The 18308-nt window shown below is 40.4% G+C and overlaps 1 protein-coding gene across 1 annotated transcript in view; it reads right to left on the bottom strand.

The window, feature by feature from the left end:
- AFF2 (ALF transcription elongation factor 2) overlaps positions 1-18308 on the bottom strand; it is a 369137-nt gene that overhangs the window by 161924 nt on the left and 188905 nt on the right. The window contains exon 5 of the mRNA XM_063084949.1: positions 4669-4752. Coding sequence (XP_062941019.1) covers positions 4669-4752 — 84 coding nt within the window. The remainder of the gene's footprint in view (positions 1-4668; positions 4753-18308) is intronic.

The following is an 18308-nucleotide window of genomic DNA, read 5'->3' as shown; positions in this document are numbered from 1 at the left end:
TATGTTCTTAAAACTTCATTACAAGTCTACTGAAGTATAGGAAGCAATTTGAAATGTTAGTGGAGCTCATTATTTAAAGGAATTTAAATGTGATTTGGAAGTCACCCTACACACAATTCATTCACTGTTTCAAGAATCCAGATTTGCACACATCAGGCTTGCTGACAGCATGGCCCACCTGTGAGGATTCTGACAAAACGTGGAGGCAAAATCACTACAGTGATGTTAAGGGCACACACGGCATCATGCGGATGAGAGAGAGAAAGACTTAGCACAGACTGCAAAGCAAGCATGCCATAACTGGAGACAATGAATTCAAGCAAATACAAAAATTAGTTATATCAATCACTGCTGCAAATAATCTATTCATTAAGCCTAATCTTGCTACCCCTATAGAGTAAAAATAGGATCACAGCATAACTTATGTTTAAAAGAATTAAGCAAAAACTATTCACTGTCCTTTTAAAGACAGTGAACTTTCCAATGCAAATCAAAACTACATTGAGATACCATCTCACCCCAGTTAGACTAGCTATTGTCAGAAAGACAGAACAACAAACACTGGTGAGGATGTGGAGAAAGGGGACCTCTCCTACACTGTTGGTGGGACTGTAAATTAGTACAACCACTATGGAAAACAGTATGGAGGTTTCTCAAACAACTACAGATTGATCTATCATATGATCCATCAGTCCCACTTATGGGTATATGCCCAGAGGAATGGAAATCATCAAGTCAGAGGGATACATGCTCTCCCATGTTCATGGCAGCTCTATTTACAATAGCCAAGACATGGAACCAACCTATATGTCCATCGATAGGTGACTGGATAAGGAAAATGTGGTATATATACACCATCTAATACTAGTCTGCCATAAAAAGCATGAAATTCTGCTATTTACAGCAATATGGATGAGCTTGGAGAAAACTAGGTTAAGTGAAATAAGCCAGGCACAGAGGGAAAAATATCACATTTCCTCAATTGTAAGTGAGAGCTAAGAGAGAAGGAAGGAGAGAAAGACCACTTTGGTGTTTTGGAGTTGCAGAGGGAGGGAACAGACCTAGGGTTGCTGGGGGTGGAGGAGTGCATGGGGAGACAGGTTCGGCTGAGGTTGGGTGGGGGACACGGGGAATAATGGCAACTTGTGGTAATGGGCATATTGATACTATTTGTCCGATCATCACATCTTGGACACAAGTGGTGATGGTCAGCTTTGAAACCCATGAATCTGCATAATCAATAAAACAAACACACAAATTTTTTTAAAAGAAAATTATGTTAAGTGAAATAAACAAGGAACAGAAAGAGAAATACCACATGAACTCATTCATAAGTTGGAGGAAAGGAAAGAAGGAAGGAAGGAGGAAAGAATCACAAAAATACATTGAACTTTCAGTAGGAGAGAACAAAACTGTGGTTTCTAGAGCCAGGAAAGGAGTATGGGGAGGGAGAATAACAAGAACTGTGTTAATGGACAGTAAGGAAAAATAAGTTCTACTGATGTACAGTCAAGCTAGGCACCTATAATCAACAATAATTTGCTGCATGTTATCAAATGACTAGAAGAGAGGAGATCAAATGTTCTCAAGAAAAGCAAATAATTACGTTTTGTAATGATGAATATGCTAGTTATCCTGAGTTGATCATCACACAGTGTACACAGATATTGATACTCAAATCTGTATCCCACAAATATGTATAATCAATTATGTTTCAATAAAAAAAAGTGAACTTTCCAATCTATTTAGCACGATTCTATTGCCTAAGAGATTTGTCTTCTGGCAAGATCACTACTCCAGAAGACCACCATGAACTCAATAAAAGATGGAAAAGTCCTCTTAGTTAGAGCTGTCACAAAGCCCATGCAGTTTGCTGTTCAAAGACTTCTGTATCCTCACTGATAGTGAGTTGACTTTTGACAAACAACTCTAAAATTCTTGACCATTTGATTCCTATCCCTTAGCAAATCACAGTTGGCAAGGAAGGTGAAACACTTTTAGGAGCCCAGACTCTGGGAATGTTAAGATGCGAAAACCACCAGCATAGGAATTCATGGAAAATGGAACAACGAATTTTAACCATTTAAAAATGTAAAAACCTATGGAACATAGTTTGCCAGCCTTTCTTCTAGAGCATGCTCACCTCCCAGAAGCCTACTAAATTTCCTCTGAGGACATTATCACTCCTTTAATTCTGCTTACAATGTACATAATCCCTTCCTTGTGAAGTTTTCCATTCTCTATGAGAAGACATGGCGTTTTCAATTTGGGATTGGTAAGTAAACTTAAGTAAGTTGAGAATTTTCAACTGTACTTTTTTAATATAAGTTTACAGAATCATAGACTATTTGACCTGAAAAATCCATTGGAATTATATAGTATGTGCACATACACGCAACACACACACACACACACACAGACACACAGACACACACACACACACACACACACGCTGTACTAGTACAGATGGAGAAACTGAGGAGGCTCAGAGAAAATTGAATAGGACCACACAGCCAGCCAATGGCACAGCCAGGACTATAAGCAGCCAGGACTGCAGCTCTTCAGATGATACTCTTTCTGCAGGGCAAGCTCTGTCATGGATGTAAGAAACTGGTGCTTTCCAAGAGGGTTGTGTCACCTAGTTCTGCTGCAAGCACTGAGGAAAGGGCAATCACCCCCATTACACATATTTACTGGAGACAGCCATGTTTTGGAAGATGCCATTTGAATTGGGCATCTGTAAATGTGTTTGATAAAAGATACACCAAAACACCTGGTTCTAAATTCTGGTTAACTCATTTATAAATGAGTGATCCCAAGCATTTTACTTAACTACTATGCACCTCACTTTCCTTCTCTGTAAATTAGGGATAGTAAATGTACAAATGTCTTTGGATTGTAGTGAGAACTGAATTATTTACTATGTATTAAGGACTTAGAATGAGGTGAGGAACATTGTATACGTGTTGTATATGTATTGTATATGTATTGCTGATGATGTTATTTAAAATGTACTTCTCTTTCAAACCAACATTTTGGCAGGAATCAAATGAAATGAAAGAATGGGTGTGTAGCCATCGTAGTTTCACCATTTTATCCCACTTACTTCTACCTTTATCACAAGGTTGATGGTAGCACAGATAACTAGCAGAAAATGCAAAACGTGCCTGATTCCAAATTGTGCATTTACTTGAAAATCCCATCTAAACAACCGGTTCTATCATATACACTCGTAAATGTTCAAATTGAGACTTGTACAAATTATCTTCAGAATTGGAGAACCCAGCTAAAAACACTGCAATTGCTGTACAAGTGTCAGATTCAATGCCTGAAATGGATGGATCTCTCCCTTTGCTGGAGATGCCAGGAAGAAAGACACCAAACAAAGGGAAGCCTAAGGAGGGTGACTGGGGATGCAGGAAGAAATACACACCGAGACTGGGACAGTGAGGGTCGCTGCTCAGTTAGTTCCAACCCCTTTCAGAGGTGAGAGAGGATAATCAAACACAGTTTAGATCGGTGTTATTGTCGAAATCACGACCCTAAAAACTAAGGGATATCATTGGGTACTTCTCCTTCTATAAATAAAGTCCAAACTCCTTTGAGTGGCTTCCAAGGCCTTTCAGAGAGATGCATCTACTTGCCTGGAGTTCATCTCTCCCCACTTCCCATCACACAAACTCTGGTGCAGACCCTCAGGACTTCATACCAGTATGACTCAGACCATGATCCCTCACTTCTCATTGTCTTTACTCATGCTGGCCTTTTGCATGGAGTGTTCATCTCTTGGGCCTTTCTCCACTTGTCAGAATCTTAAAGTCCTAATCATCCTCTAAATGATGCTAATTCCATGGTGAGCTAAAATCCTCAGCTCCCCAGGGAAGTGTTAGATACTTCTCTGAGCCTGGTGATCTCTATGAAGACACCTTCTATGTTGTATGGATTACCTGATAACATGAAGAGAGCTCTTCTTCATCCCTAACTTTAAGCCCATTGTATGCCCTCACTAAATGGCTTCTGAATTGATAGATAGATGAAAGGAAGGAAGGAAAGAAGGGAGGAAGGAAGGAAGGAATAATTTGTTTTTTCTTCTAAAGTGTGTTAGAATAACTATGTCTATTTAGGCTTTTAAAACTGATGGTAGTAAAAAATTCTTACTGGGAGCAGGTGAGGACAAAAGTTTTATGAAACGTTTGATAATAGAACTGTAGAAGGAAAAATTTTGTCAGTGTAATGTGTTAGTTTGTAAAGATATGTCTGCTTGTGAGCAAGGACTGGAAGGTGATATACGAAAATGAAAATTGATCCATTAGAATGAAGAGCATAGTTCTTTTTAATTGAAAAATCTTGGATGTTGCTATTCCATCATCTATTTGGTGTTTATTAAGGGATGAGTTCATCACGCTCTGATTCATTAGCTCTGGGCACAGTTACTTGGACAGCAGGAATGCTCTAGATAGTAAGAGATGCATGCCAGTGTCTGTGTGCATATTGCTTAAAGGCTATCCTTCAACAAAACTTATATTTATAGTACCATCCTGAGGGGCAAGTGAGTCTACATTTTACGGTACGAGAAAACCAAGGCTATTTTTATCATTAAGAATCCCACTGGAAGATTAGTATACTTAAAATAAGATAATGGAAAATGGAGGAAGGATGAGAACTGACCTGTCCTGGGATGGAAAATGTGTTCTGCTCAGAGTTTCCAGGAGTATGCATGGCAGTGAGAGTAGGCCAGGAATGGGTCATCTCCTGATGAGGAAAAACAAAGCAACTTTATTTCCTGGTGCTTAGAAAACCAAAGCCATTCTTGGCACTAAATATAGGAGGCAATTTAGAAATACTTACTGACTTAATTGACCCAATTTGTTTAGGGGGAACTTAGAGTCATTTGATCTAATCCCCTGCCCCATACTGGTGCTTGAAGCCTATCTGCAACACAAAGGACCATCGAGCACCTGTTTACACATCGCCAGTAACAAGGAGCTCACTACTTCTAGAAGCAGCCTGTCCCATGTTGAGATGGCCTGACAACCTGATGAGACTATTCTTTCTGCCTGTGAGCCAAAAACCTGTCTCCCAGAAGCTTCTACCTATGGATGTTACATTGGACAATCTCTTCCTTCTTTTACATGACAAGCCTTCAGCTGCTGGAAGACAGCAGTCCTATCCCCTGCTCTTGTCCCCTCTTCAGGCAGAGACATTCTTAGCTTGTTCATTCATTTACTGGGAACCTTCGACTTTTCTTCTAATGCTCCAGTTCTTCATTCTATCACTATTTCAGGTATTTCCTGGAGAAACTCCTGATTGCCTGGGGCTCTTCTAACTCATGGTATCCTGTTCCAGGTGTGATCTTCAAGCTCAGAGGAGGGCACCACTGTCAACACCTTTGTCTGGATACTCTGATACACATCTTCTCTTGATGCAGCCTAACACTAAGTGACAAGATGATGCACGTGCTGTTGATTTTTTCATGCAAAGATGAGGCAGCTGAGGGGAGTGCTTTCTCATTCATAGAGGAGGTTACTATGTGATTGGTGGCTTGGTTCTACCCAGCTGTACACACTGTGCATTTGTGAGTCCAAGTCTCAAAACAGGAAAAGCTCCTCAGGCTCCCACCCTCTGTTATCAGCAGGGGTACCTTCTCAGCTCTTTCAAACACTCAGTTTGAAAAGAGGTGCTGTTCAAATTTTGCTTGAGTCTTAGGGCACGTGGCCAACATGCTTTACCCTAAGAGCAAAGATAATTAAATCACATGCTCAAAATCCCAGCAACAGAGAAATGACAAATTTTGTGCAATAGGAGGTAGTCAGCATGTGTTGGATTCATCAAACATTTTGGGATATAAACATTAAACATAGAAATCAATGTAACAATGGAAATAAAGGAGTGCTTTGGGGAGGAGTGAAAGGGATCAAAGTTATGAAAGTCCTTTTTAATGAGTAAGATACATAATACTTTTTCCCAATCTTTATGGGCAACATAATTAGTCATTTCAAAGGTAATATTAATAAGAACTCTCAGGTAGCACTAAAACATGTTTTTTCCTTCTATAATTACGCAGTTCAAAAAGAGTCTTTGATGTATGAAGTGCTGTAATGCAAGGAGACACTTCACAGATTCATTCACAGTGGCACTGCTGAAGCAGAATTTGTGAGTATTATTCAGGCAAGCACTGACATAGATTGAATTTTACCCAGCACTATTTAAAAAGGAGGTGGTAAGTATATTAAAAATGCATACAAGATTTAGAGGGGATGCTTAACCTACTTAACAGATAGACTATTTCCAAGTGTTTTTGAGTTGTGTATTTGTACCCAGTTGATAACATTCATGACAAATGCTACTTATGTATTTATCAAATCTGGCCCCAAAGTAACTCTATGTGACATCAGTTTAAAGCCAAATTAGAATTACTCTGTGTCTTTAAAATACTCAATCATTTTATTTAAAATCGAGATGGGTTTCCTAATTAAGGCTGGTCTCCAAAATGAGTCAGATCATTTAAAATATATAGCTGGGGGGTAGGGTGAGGAGATGTTGGTCAAAGGGTACAAAGTTTCAGTTTGGAGGAATAAGTTTTCACGATCTGTTGTACAGCATGGTGTCTATAGTTAATAATAATGCACTGCATACTTGAAAACAGCTAAGACAGTATATTGTAAATGTTCTCGCCATAAAAAATTGATGAGTATGTGAGGTGATGGACACATAAATTAACTTGATTTAATCAATCCACAATGTATACACCTATCAAAATATTGCGTTCTACCCCATAAATATATACAATTTTTATTTATCAATGGAAAATAAATTAATTTTTTGAAATAAATAAAATATAGTTCATATTTAGCCAGAATCAACCAAGGAGCACAAAGTCCCAGCCTGGGAAAGGAGTGTTGTCTCTTTTCAGCAACTAGGGGATACGGCTCAGTCAATTAGAATCTTGGTTACATTCCCTTTCACCACTGATTTTAGAGGTGTGCTTCTGAGTTTATTAAAAGTTGTACCAGACACTTGGAAGGATGCAATTACTTCTCAAAAGTGTACCTCTCCCCCTAGGTCTTCTGTGTTTACTCTGTGATAGAATCTAATTATCTTGAATTACCAGCGGAGTGCACCGCCCTGCTGGCCAATCCACATGGAACTCCATACACGTTTGCATTTTCAATTACAACTGATTCTCTGTATTTAAAAAAGTGAGATTTCATGAAACAGCAAGCTGAGTCCATGTTACGACTGATGCATTTGATTATGGTTGGGAGGATGCAGTTGAAAGGAATATAATTTCCTGAAAAGATATCTGCAGCAAGGAACTTTGGTGAAAAGCAAGCTCTTTCACTTCTCAAAATGAGTTAGACTTGTAAAGTGTGGCAAGCTCACAGCAGATTTTCCATTGTTATCTTTTTCATTAACACTTGAAAGGATATTAATCTATTTTTATGTTCTTGCTATTCCCAAGATAAGAACACCTATGTACCCTTACCCAACTATACTAATCCTTCACACATTTGTCAGGTAGGGATGAGCACCTGCTCCAAAAGTGTTGCCAAGGCTTTCACAACAGGCTCCAATGCTGAGCACCTGTACTCAACACCAGGCATCACTTCTTCAACAAAGAAATTATACACACACGCACACACACACACCTGAGATTGGTCTGAAGGTCCACAAAGAAAGCCTCCATCTCTGGGCTCCTTTGATCCTCCATGAAAGAAAGACAAAGCAAGGATTCATATCCCCACTAGGCAACTGGTAATGGAGATTCTGAGTGGTAAGCTCATTTATGCATAGCCTCACATTTAGTTGTAAGTGAATTTTGGTGACCAGTTCCAAAGCACACACTCTCCACTACACCAAATATGTCTCCCCTTTGTAAGGTTAACAAACATGGTTAATTAAAAAAGAACTTAGTAATGATGTTTTATTTTTTAGTATGTAATGAAGAATAGGCTCCATAACCAATAGAGCATTCTATGTAATTTCTAAGAATGGGCAGATGCTTGTATTAATGTGATGTGAAGACTCAAAAGTCAAACCCAGAAAATTCACAAATGGCCCAATTTTCTACCACATTATCCATACCATGGCTTATGGGTAGGACACTAACAAATCCAAAACAACTTGTCGGTAGTGTTGCTTCACCCAATTTAAACACAGAAGCTGGGGCAGAAGACAGCCTGTGTTCCAAGCTCTGCTAATCTCAGATGCACCCCATACTGACCTAATATAGAGCTGTCTGAATGGCTGTTATCTCAAATAACTAGTACGTTGTGACAAGCCTTGTCCTATTCAACTTTGTTATCTCCAGTGCCTGGTATGTAGTAAGTAATTGGTTGGTCTTTTTTTACCACAAAATAAAGAGGAAGGGATTAGAATCACACCCATTTGACAGAGGAGGAATTGGAGACACAAAGAGGTGAAATGACTTGTCCAAGGCCATACAGCAAATGGCAGGGTCTCTTTGGTGGATTTCTTGCATTTGCTCTACTAACTTTTACTGAGTAGCCATTATGGTACCAGTCATCAGGATATAGAAATGATAGTCAAGTTCTTCCCCTTGAAGAGCTCACTCTGACACGCTAATCACCATGAGAGGGGAATGTGCAAAGGTGCGGGGAACACAGTGGGGGGAGGAAGTCCTTGTGCAAAGGATTTGGGAAAGGCTTCAATAGCAGAGGTGAGAGGAGCAGTGTGTGTGTGAGCACGGACACATGTGTGTTTGTGTGTACACTTTTTTCAGAGGCTAACATTATACCTGGCACATAGTATATGTTCAAATAATATGGGTTTAAGTTAAACATAAACATAAAGTCCTTATCTTCAAAAAATTCATACTGAAGATGATTATACCAATTTTTAATTGACCATCTTAAAGAATGCAAATGACTGTGGTACCCCACATACTTCACTATTATTGTTGTTGTTATAGTAAGAAGGAGCCCCCAAAGATCCCTGGACTAAGATAAGATAAAGAGAGCTTCACTCAAGTCTGAGCTCCGCCAAAATCTACCTTGACTGAAGAGTCAAGTTGCTTGTCCACCCTGAGCCTCAGTTTTCCTACCTGTAACATGTGGGCTTGGGCTTGGATGGCCTCTAGGGGTTGTCTCAGCTAGCAATGTCGTTACTCTCAGACTCTACTTGTTCTGCCTCCCTCACAAGCCTGCCACAAGGGGAAGTGATCTAGTGCATGTGCAAGGGCTTTGGGTACCATACAGTGCTGTCCACATTCACGGCTCATGGCTGCCAGCCATTGCCGTGTGAGCTGCATGCCTCCAGTTAGCAAACAGGCAACCTGGGCACCATGTACCTTTCCCCCTGGCCTCTCCTGAAATGCCAAGAATGGAATCAATGCCATTTTGGAAGTATTCACAAATTCCTGTGATTAAGACTAATAAGTGTGAACAGCTTAGTGGTTTTCAAATAAAAGTATGGGTGAATAGAGAGTGAGAATAAATCAACAAAATCAGGTTGGAGTTCATTTTCACAGGGACTTGGACTTAAATGACTCCCCGGTCATGGTAACTGACCTTGGTCTCTGACTTCCTGGGGGGCGGGGGTATTTTCTTTTTTCTTTCTAGGGAGTGTCCTTCCAAAAAGTGCTATAATAAGGCTATAAACATATACACTTAGCAGGCTTACGAGCCACCACAGCGTAAGAATGAAGGAACATCAGCATCCTCCCTCCTCCAAAATTAATTTAAACCTGAAAACATTGAATCCATGTGTCCAATTTATGTGAGTGAGGTCTTCTCATTAGAGTCAAATCTGCTTCTTTAGCTAAAGGGCTCCTCCTCCTCCAGAGCAAAAATACGTGTGTGTGTGTGTGTGTGTGTGTGTGTGTGTGTGTGTGTGTGTGTGTGTGTGTGTGTGTGTGTGTTGGGGGTGCGGGGGTGATGTTAATAGTTTACAAGAAACCTAATTTGTTTGAAAAATAATTTAGAACTTTTGTGTCCATTTGCCCTGACAGTTCTCTGAGAAGCCAGAAATGGGGTACGGAGCATTTAGGCATCATGGCTAAAAGGGAATAAGAGACAAGGGTCCTTAGGGGTGCCCAGGAGGGGCTGTCCAGAATCTTAGGCCTCAGGAAAGCAGCAGCCAAATGGCTGCTCAGCCCTCAATCCACTATCAATTGCTAACTAGCCTGTAGAAAGCTCTGCTCCTCCCTGATAGGAGAGGAAAGCCAGGCAGGGGTATTAGCACCGTTATCTGCAGCAGCAGTGGGGCCGTTAATAGGAAATGAATGACAGGAGCTGGAGCAGGCTTGCGATGGGCCCACCGAGGGAGCCGAGCAGTCATTCGTGAGAGGATTCAGGTGCTGTCTGTGGTCTGCACTGCACAGGCCGCCGTTTCTAGTGTGGTGTGCCAGAACGCAGCCACGCAGCAGTGCAGCCGCCGCAGAAATGCAAACCTGCCTGCTTCTCCCGGTAGGCCTTCCTCAGGCAGGCCTTGGGAAGACAGGGACTGTAGGATGGAGCCTTTTGGTCAGAGTCTGAGAGCTTGGCCGTTCCATAAGAAACTCCCCTTGGAGGGAAGCAGGGCATGTGGGAAGAGCTACTGGTCTTTTTCCTCTCTGGGCCCTCTCAGAATAGACATCATAAGTGTTTTCCAGAACAAGTAAGTTCTACTCTAAAGAGATTCATTCAAAATGCGCTGTCTGTGTAGGGTTCAAGGGCCTTTTTAACCCATGCTGGACTGCATTCTATAACATTGATACCAGTTGGCAAATGGGATCCTACTTGATAGACTGGGAGAGTGCCGTAGACATAGTACATCTTGGCTTCAGCAGAGTATTTGTTAAACCTCACATATAGCTCTTGCAGCTAAGGACGGAAATGTATGAGACGTGTTATCCTGTACCTAGGTGGAATAAGTTTACATAAGTTGCTGAGTAAGCAAGGTTCACCTAGAAGGCAGTCTCTAGAAGCATGCTATAGGGCTCTGTCATTAGTACTCCTTCCCCGTTCACCAGTTTTAGTAGTAGTAGTAGTAGTAGTAGTAGTAGTAGTAGTAGTAGTAGTAGTAGTAGTAGTAGTAGTAATGCCTTACTTTAATAGGGCTCTTTGTTTTTAGCATTTTAGCCTTATTAGAGTCAGAAAAATTTATTTGAAAAAGTATTTGTAATGAAGCAAGAATATAGTAATAATGGTGATGATGATGACAATGTGAAAATATAAATTTCCGTTTACTGAGCTCTTATTATATGCCAGACACTTGGCTGTACACCGTTCTTAGAATGACTCATTCAATCCTTACAACACATTCTTAGAGTATTGGACTCTAGATCTCTTCATCTGTAACTTGTCACTTAACCTTATGTGATGGTTAATTTTATGTCAATTTTTTTTTTTTTTTAAAGATGACTGGTAAGGGGATCTCAACCCTTGGCTTGGTGTTGTCAGCACCACGCTCACCCAATGAGCCAACCAACCATCCCTATATAGGATCTGAACCTGTGGCCTTGGAGTTATTAACACCACACTCTCCTGAGTCAGCCACGGGCCGGCCCTAATTTTATGTCAATTTGACTGGGCTAAGGAATGCCCAGACAGTCAATAAAACATTATTTCTGTGTTGTCTGTGAGGGGTTTCCAGAAGAGATTAGCATTTGAATCAGTAGAATGAGTAAAAAATACTACCCTCACCAATGTTGGCAGGCATCATCCAATCCATTGAACCCCCAAATAGAATAAAAAGGTGGAGGAAGGGCAAGTTCACTTTATTTGAGCTGGGACATCCATCTTCTTCTGCCCTTAGACATCAGAGCCCCTGGTTCTTGGGCCTTTGGACTTGGACTTGTACTTACACCATCAGCTCCTAATAGGGGTCTTTGGCTGAAAAAAATGCTTTCAAAAACATTACTTCATTCAGCCAATAACTCAAAAGAATATATAGAATGTCTACTTATCAAAATTGCAGGTGACACTGAGCTATGAGTAATTAAAATTCAGAAAGATCTTACAGCGCTGGCCTGAAGCCAATGAGATGAATTTTAACAGGATTAAATGAAAACTGTGAAACCAAGTGTAAAACTGCAGAATGAGAAAGACCACCTGGCTTAGTTATAATTCACTGGGTAAAAACCCAAGGATTTTAGCTGACCACCCCCAAGTAAATTTGAAGGGATTTGGCAGCCAAGAGAATCAAGGCCAACTCAGACGACATCAAGTGAAATATAATGCCCAGAATATGGAAGGTAATAGTGATGCTGGACACGGTATGGAAAGGATCATATCTGAAACAGAGTGTGCTCTCCTGGATGCCCCATCTCAGCAGGAGTGTGGGAATACCGCACTCTCTGCAAGGGACAACTATCAGAATGGTAAGAGCTTGGAAAGCTCATCACATATATAAACGCACATTAGAGGAACAGGGAAAATTTAGATGGAGGGGAGGCCTGAAGAGTGTCTTCAACTTCGTGAAAGGCTCTCATATGGAAGAGATTTGGCCTGCTCTGTGGGCCAAGAGGTTAGGACTAGCCGTATAGGTAAAAGTTATCAGGGGACTAACTTTAGCTCAAACTAAGAAAGAATATCCACTCATACAAGCTTTCCAACCACAGAGCCTACTGCCTTAGAAGGCAGTGGGCCACCCATCTCTAATGGTGAGATGGCCTCTGCTTTGGGTAGTGAATGAAAGAAGGATTCTTAGAAAGGTGTGGGTGGGCGTTGTGGAACAACTGTACTGCCTTACCTAATCAGATAATTATACTCTTTATCTCTGTAAAATCAACAATATGCATGAAAAGATGCAAAACTGAATCTGGAGTAGTTTTTATACTTGACATAAAAACATGGCTGACCAAATTGGCTAAAGAATTTCATCATCCTCCCAGGGATGGGGGCAGAGGGAGAGTGCTGGGGGGAACTTACTGTATCACAGTGACACAGCTAACAGCCCAATTTGTCTGATTGTTTGCCTAGATGGTGGAAAGTCCAACAACAGCGGAATCATATACTTTCCTGGGCTTGATCACTAACCACTCCTGCCAAGCCTCTCTAGTAGGCAAAACCCTCTTCTGTTCAATTGAATGAATATTCTTCTGTTTGGAAGGCTCTTAAGACAGTCTCCTGAGATTGCATCTCTGATTTTCATGCAAGTGCTGGTAGGGAGAAAATATAAAATCAACTGTTACTGTTACATTAAACATAACTTTCCAGCCATGGCATAACACTGGGCCAATACAAAATGCAATCATCAGACAACAACAATAAAAGACTAATCCTTTTAAAAGTTTCCAAAACTAACTTGTGATTTCACTGACATGTTATAAAAACTCTGGCAGTGTTTCTTTAAATAAATAATTGACTGCTTTATTCAAGCTCTTTAGTGCTGGAAGTTGTTTAAGGGAATTTGGAAATATTTTTCATTGGCCCCAGGACTGTGCATGCAAGAAGTCTAGCTTACACTGGCTGCCTTCAGTCTGGCAGCCCCCAAACCAGGGTTCCATTGTAAAAGAATCTAATTCTAATTTATAGAATGGAAGCATGGTGATCAGTACCCTGAAGCTTCATTGTGTGCTTATTTGGCCAATCAATCTAGCCATATTCTTGCCATTGCCAAATGCAATCAATTCCATTTCATTCACTAAATTTAATGGGGACATGTATGGCCATGTGCAGGGCCTATCCATGTAACGTCTTTTGTACCAGTTACTTCTCAGGCATCTACACACAGGAACTGCAAAGAAAAGTCTTCAAAGGCAACTATAGGGGGACAGAACATCATAGCAATATACTGGGCAGAATTCAATCAGGCCCACTGAATATTGCCAAAAGTTTTGGTATCAGCAACCTGAGGCCACAGCCCATCTAACTAATGGAGTTTGACTCTGCCAACAGATGATTACCTTGTAATTTTCAATCCTTTTATCAGGACATTTGTCTAAATTAGTTTGAACTAGTCAGAACAGAAGACTGGCCACCACACTTGGAAATGTTAGATTGAACAACATTAAGTTGCTTGCCTTTTTTGGTAAAGGAAAATTAGTACAAGTTCAAGTGTTAGAAATGATAAGAACTCTCCATTGAGAAACTGTTATGCACAGATCAAGAACGAAAAGGAAACCTAGGTAGAGGGCATCTGTTCAGTGGTTCAGTTCAGGCGTCTGAGGATTCTGAGGTTTCTTGACATCCAGTTCTTATATTTCTAATCCTTAAACTTGTTTCCTTTATTCTTAAGCTAATTTCAACACTAGAGCACTGTTACTCTTTACGAAAGTGATTTTTAACTTCACTTTTGAGTTTCCAGCTCTTCTGTTTCAAATCATTTTGCCATTAACTACATCCAATGGCCCACTTAATATACTGGTTTGAGACAATTCCCCAGGCTTCTATAATATTACAGCCAGGTTTTTGTTTGTTTGTTTGTTTGTTTGTTTTCCAGAGTCACTTTACTGGATGGAATGACATACTACATCCTCAGAGCATGAGATATATCTTTATGGTTACCCTCCAATTTGCTCCTTTAGCTCCAGTTCAGGCAAATCAATTTGATAAAACTCACACACCTTCATTGGCTTCTACCCCAACACCATCTTTAATGACCTACATTTAATTTCATCCATTCAAAAAATATGAGTGTCTACTCTCTGCATGGAATCTAAAAGCCCACAGGCGGGACTAGGTCCAGGCACAGAGTCCGTTTGTCCTCTAAGTAGCTAGGGTATTCATAATTAGAATGAGTGTAAGATAATAACAATTAGTAGTTATCATTCAAAACAGAACTAAAATAACCTGTCAAACCTGTAATAGCTGTTTTGTAGGGGATTCTTTTTTTTTTTTTTTTGAGAGTAACGTGAAATTTGTTATCATGTTCCAGAAATTACCAAAGGTATTTATTGATCTCACTTTGCTGGAAGACACAGTGTCGATGCAGCAACACACCAGTCCTTTCTGCCAGCTTACACTAGAACTGAAAGGCACTAGAGAATGACAACTCTAGCAAAGGGGAGCAGAAGGATACATTTCGCACAATCCCCAGTATAAGCCTTTTCAAAGAATTACACAAGGCATTAGTATTCCATTTCTAAGGGCTGCTGTAGCTTTTCAAACATGATAGCTTTCTTGTAGTTTACACTTGTCACATTAAGAAAAATGGTAATGAGGACTTCACGACAACTGCTTTGAGAAGGAACAAAGACTCAATTGCTGGGGAAAAAAAAAGTAATATCTATTTTCATGGAAAGAGGCCTCCAGTGAACAACTTAGCTGTAGCTTTGCTCTCATTATTTCTGAGCTCAGTAAAAATAAGGCACTAGGCCACTACTAATACAGCTGAAACTCTACCCAATATGATTTGCATGAAATTGTCTTTCCTCTGAAACAGCTATTTCAATGTTAGAATCACAGAATCGCAGCTCCAGGCGGATGAAAGAGAAGTGGTTTGTCCCATTCACATGAAATTAACTAACAAATCTATCACAAGATGTCAATCTAGCTAGTGAATAGCCATCCCTACTGCACCCACAGACAGTCCCCAATAAAAATAAAAATAAACCAACAGAGGTATCAAACTATTTTCAGTAGCCTGAAGTTAATAACATCAAAACCACTATGAAGCCCCTGTGAATTTGACTTAGAAGTCCCCCTCCCAGTATTCCAAGCCCCTAATAGGCTGAGTATTCCTGAATGCCTGGATAGTCACTCCTGTCACCAGATTTGTTTTTCTCTGCAATTACTCAGAATAATGGGAAATAAATAGTATCTGTATTCTATATTAAGAGTGGCAAAGAAACAGCACAAGTGAAAGCCACATCTTTTTCTAAAAGGATATTTGACTGATGGAGAAAGAGAACATTTTGAACCCTGTATGAACAGTCTAGGGGCTGGTGGAGTGGACATAAAACCTGGCTCTATAAGCATGCTCTAAAGCTTCAATGCTGTGTTAAAATCAGGAAAGCAGGCCCTTCCCTGCCTTGACGAAAACAGCCGCTTGCCAAACAGTGGAAGCTAGGAGTAGCTACTGATAAGTCTTGGAGAATCATATTGTGAAGATACTATATACATGTTAAATATAAATCCCATCCGATTCTTACATTTCATCACCTAGCCATTCTTTTAAATAAAAAGGTAACAACCACCCATGGAGCCTATTACAAAGTGCCTTTTATTACTAGTTTCCCATTGACACCTTTGAGGGCACCCACATCTGGACGCCAAAGCATTTACTCCCCGTGAGGAAAGGAATACATTCCAACTGGCGACCCTTCTCCACAGCTTCCCTAATCACCCTGTAAGAATCCATTGCCTATGGATGTCTCTAAATTCTCTTTATATGTCTGTGTATTTACAGCCTGTACCATCTTTGGGGGTAACCAGATCGATACTTTTACTCCCAGCTATAAATTTAGTAAAGCATTAAATAGAAGATTCAAAGGGAACAATGTCAGACCCTTTGCTGGGATGGTTCTAGTGAGCAAATGTAACACTGGGCTTGAGGTAAATAAGCAGCACACGGAGTGCTCTCCCCCACACATGAACCTGCCTGTCACAAGCCTGGGATTCTGACTATTAACCATAATCACTTTGTAATTCTTGTCCAAAAGCCAATTGTCTACCAGTGGTTTAATACTCTTTTTATTTTTATTAATTTTGTGGGGGGGGGCAGCTGGCCAGTATGGGGATCCGAACTCATCACGTTGGTGTTACAACGCCGCACTCTAACCAACTGAGCTAACCAGCCAGCCCTGTGGTTTAACACTGGGCTCTAGTCACATCTTTGTGCCCAGCGCTGCAGCACGTTGCTGTCCACCCCCACTACTGGCTCCTGCTCATCTAGTCTCTCCTTCATTTGCTTTGAAGTAGGAAAGAAATGTGCAAAATAATTTTTTAAAAAATCCTGGTGAAGGATTTTTAAGCTACCCACAGAGACTGTCACACAGCTGACAAAAATCAACAGGGCAGGGACTCTGGGCTGATTAAACAAATGTGACAATTTGAAAAGCTGCAAAGTGCCTTATGAACCATGGAGTGGTCAAAAATGAAAAAGAAAAATATGCATTGTATATTAAAGACATGAAAGGGGCTTACATATTTAATAATTAAGAACATCGCAGGGGCCATTTAAACTCCTCGGCTAAAGCAGATTGAGAGTCTGGAAAGGGCCGAACTGTAAAATTCAAAGTCACAAGTTGAAAATATTTGGAGTTGCTGAACAACTGTAAGAAGAGTCACAATAACAACCGATAGGAGCTTGCATTTAGGGTGTAGAATTCGTTGAATGTTTCATTTATGTTATCATATTTAATGTAGTCTTTCTTGTTCTCATTTCACAGAGCAGATAACGGAGTCTTGGAGAGAGTCATGCAGCTCAAGGACCTCCTCCCAGGCTTTGGTGACCCCTGTGCTCCATAAGGATGGCTCTCTAAAAGGGAACACCGCAGAACATGCAGCAGGAACCAGACTTTCTCACCTCTTTGGATGCCAATCAGATGTTGGTGGCTTTATAATAAATTTGAAACCACTGCCCTTATTCATGTCACTTTCTCAATTCATTGACATGTGTGTGGGTCATGCAGCTTAAATGACAAATCAAAGAAAATAAGCCCACCTCTAAGGAGAGGCCTAAATTTACTGAGTGTGCCTTGCCACCAGAATACATTACAATGAATGGCTTTTTATTCTCCAACTTTATTGAGGTATAATTGAAAAAAAAATATATATATATATATATACATATAGGATATACATCATGATGTTTTGATACATGTATACGTATGAAATGATTACCATGATCAAGTTAATTAGCAAATCTATTACCTTACATAATTACCTTTATTTGTGGTGAGAACATTTAAGACCAACTATCTTAACAAACGTCAAGTATACTACCCGGTGTTATTAATATTCACCATGCTGTGAATCAGGTCTCCAGAACTTATTCACTCTGCATAACTGCAACTTTGTACAATGAATGGCTTTTCTCAGGACTCAGTTCATTTTAAGGTTAATAATCCAAATCTGGACTCCCTGTAGTACATCAAGGTTTACGTAAGCATGAAGTAAGGGGTTACCTAAAGTCACTAGTGCTGTCCAAGTCTTGCTGTGGTCCTTCCCGAGAGGATGCACCCTAGGTAAGTGTCCAATGAGGTAAGGGGTCACCTAAAGTCACTGGAGCTATCCAAGTGTTGCTGTGATCTGTCCGGTAAGGATGCACCCTAGGTAAGTGTCTCTAGAGATGGAAGAGCTGCAGGGTATAGGAAAGGAAGAGTGAGAGAGGAAGGGAGGGAAAGAGAGGGCAAATATAAATCAAGTCCTGGGTGTTTATAATGCTGTGTCTCTGCTAAAATGGCCCTTCAACTGTCTCAT

The sequence above is a fragment of the Cynocephalus volans genome, chromosome X, assembly GCF_027409185.1.
Source record: "Cynocephalus volans isolate mCynVol1 chromosome X, mCynVol1.pri, whole genome shotgun sequence".
Classification (NCBI taxonomy): Eukaryota; Metazoa; Chordata; class Mammalia; order Dermoptera; family Cynocephalidae; genus Cynocephalus; species Cynocephalus volans.
The sequence above is the reverse complement of the archived record's forward strand: the minus strand, read 5'-3'. Positions and strand labels throughout refer to the sequence as shown.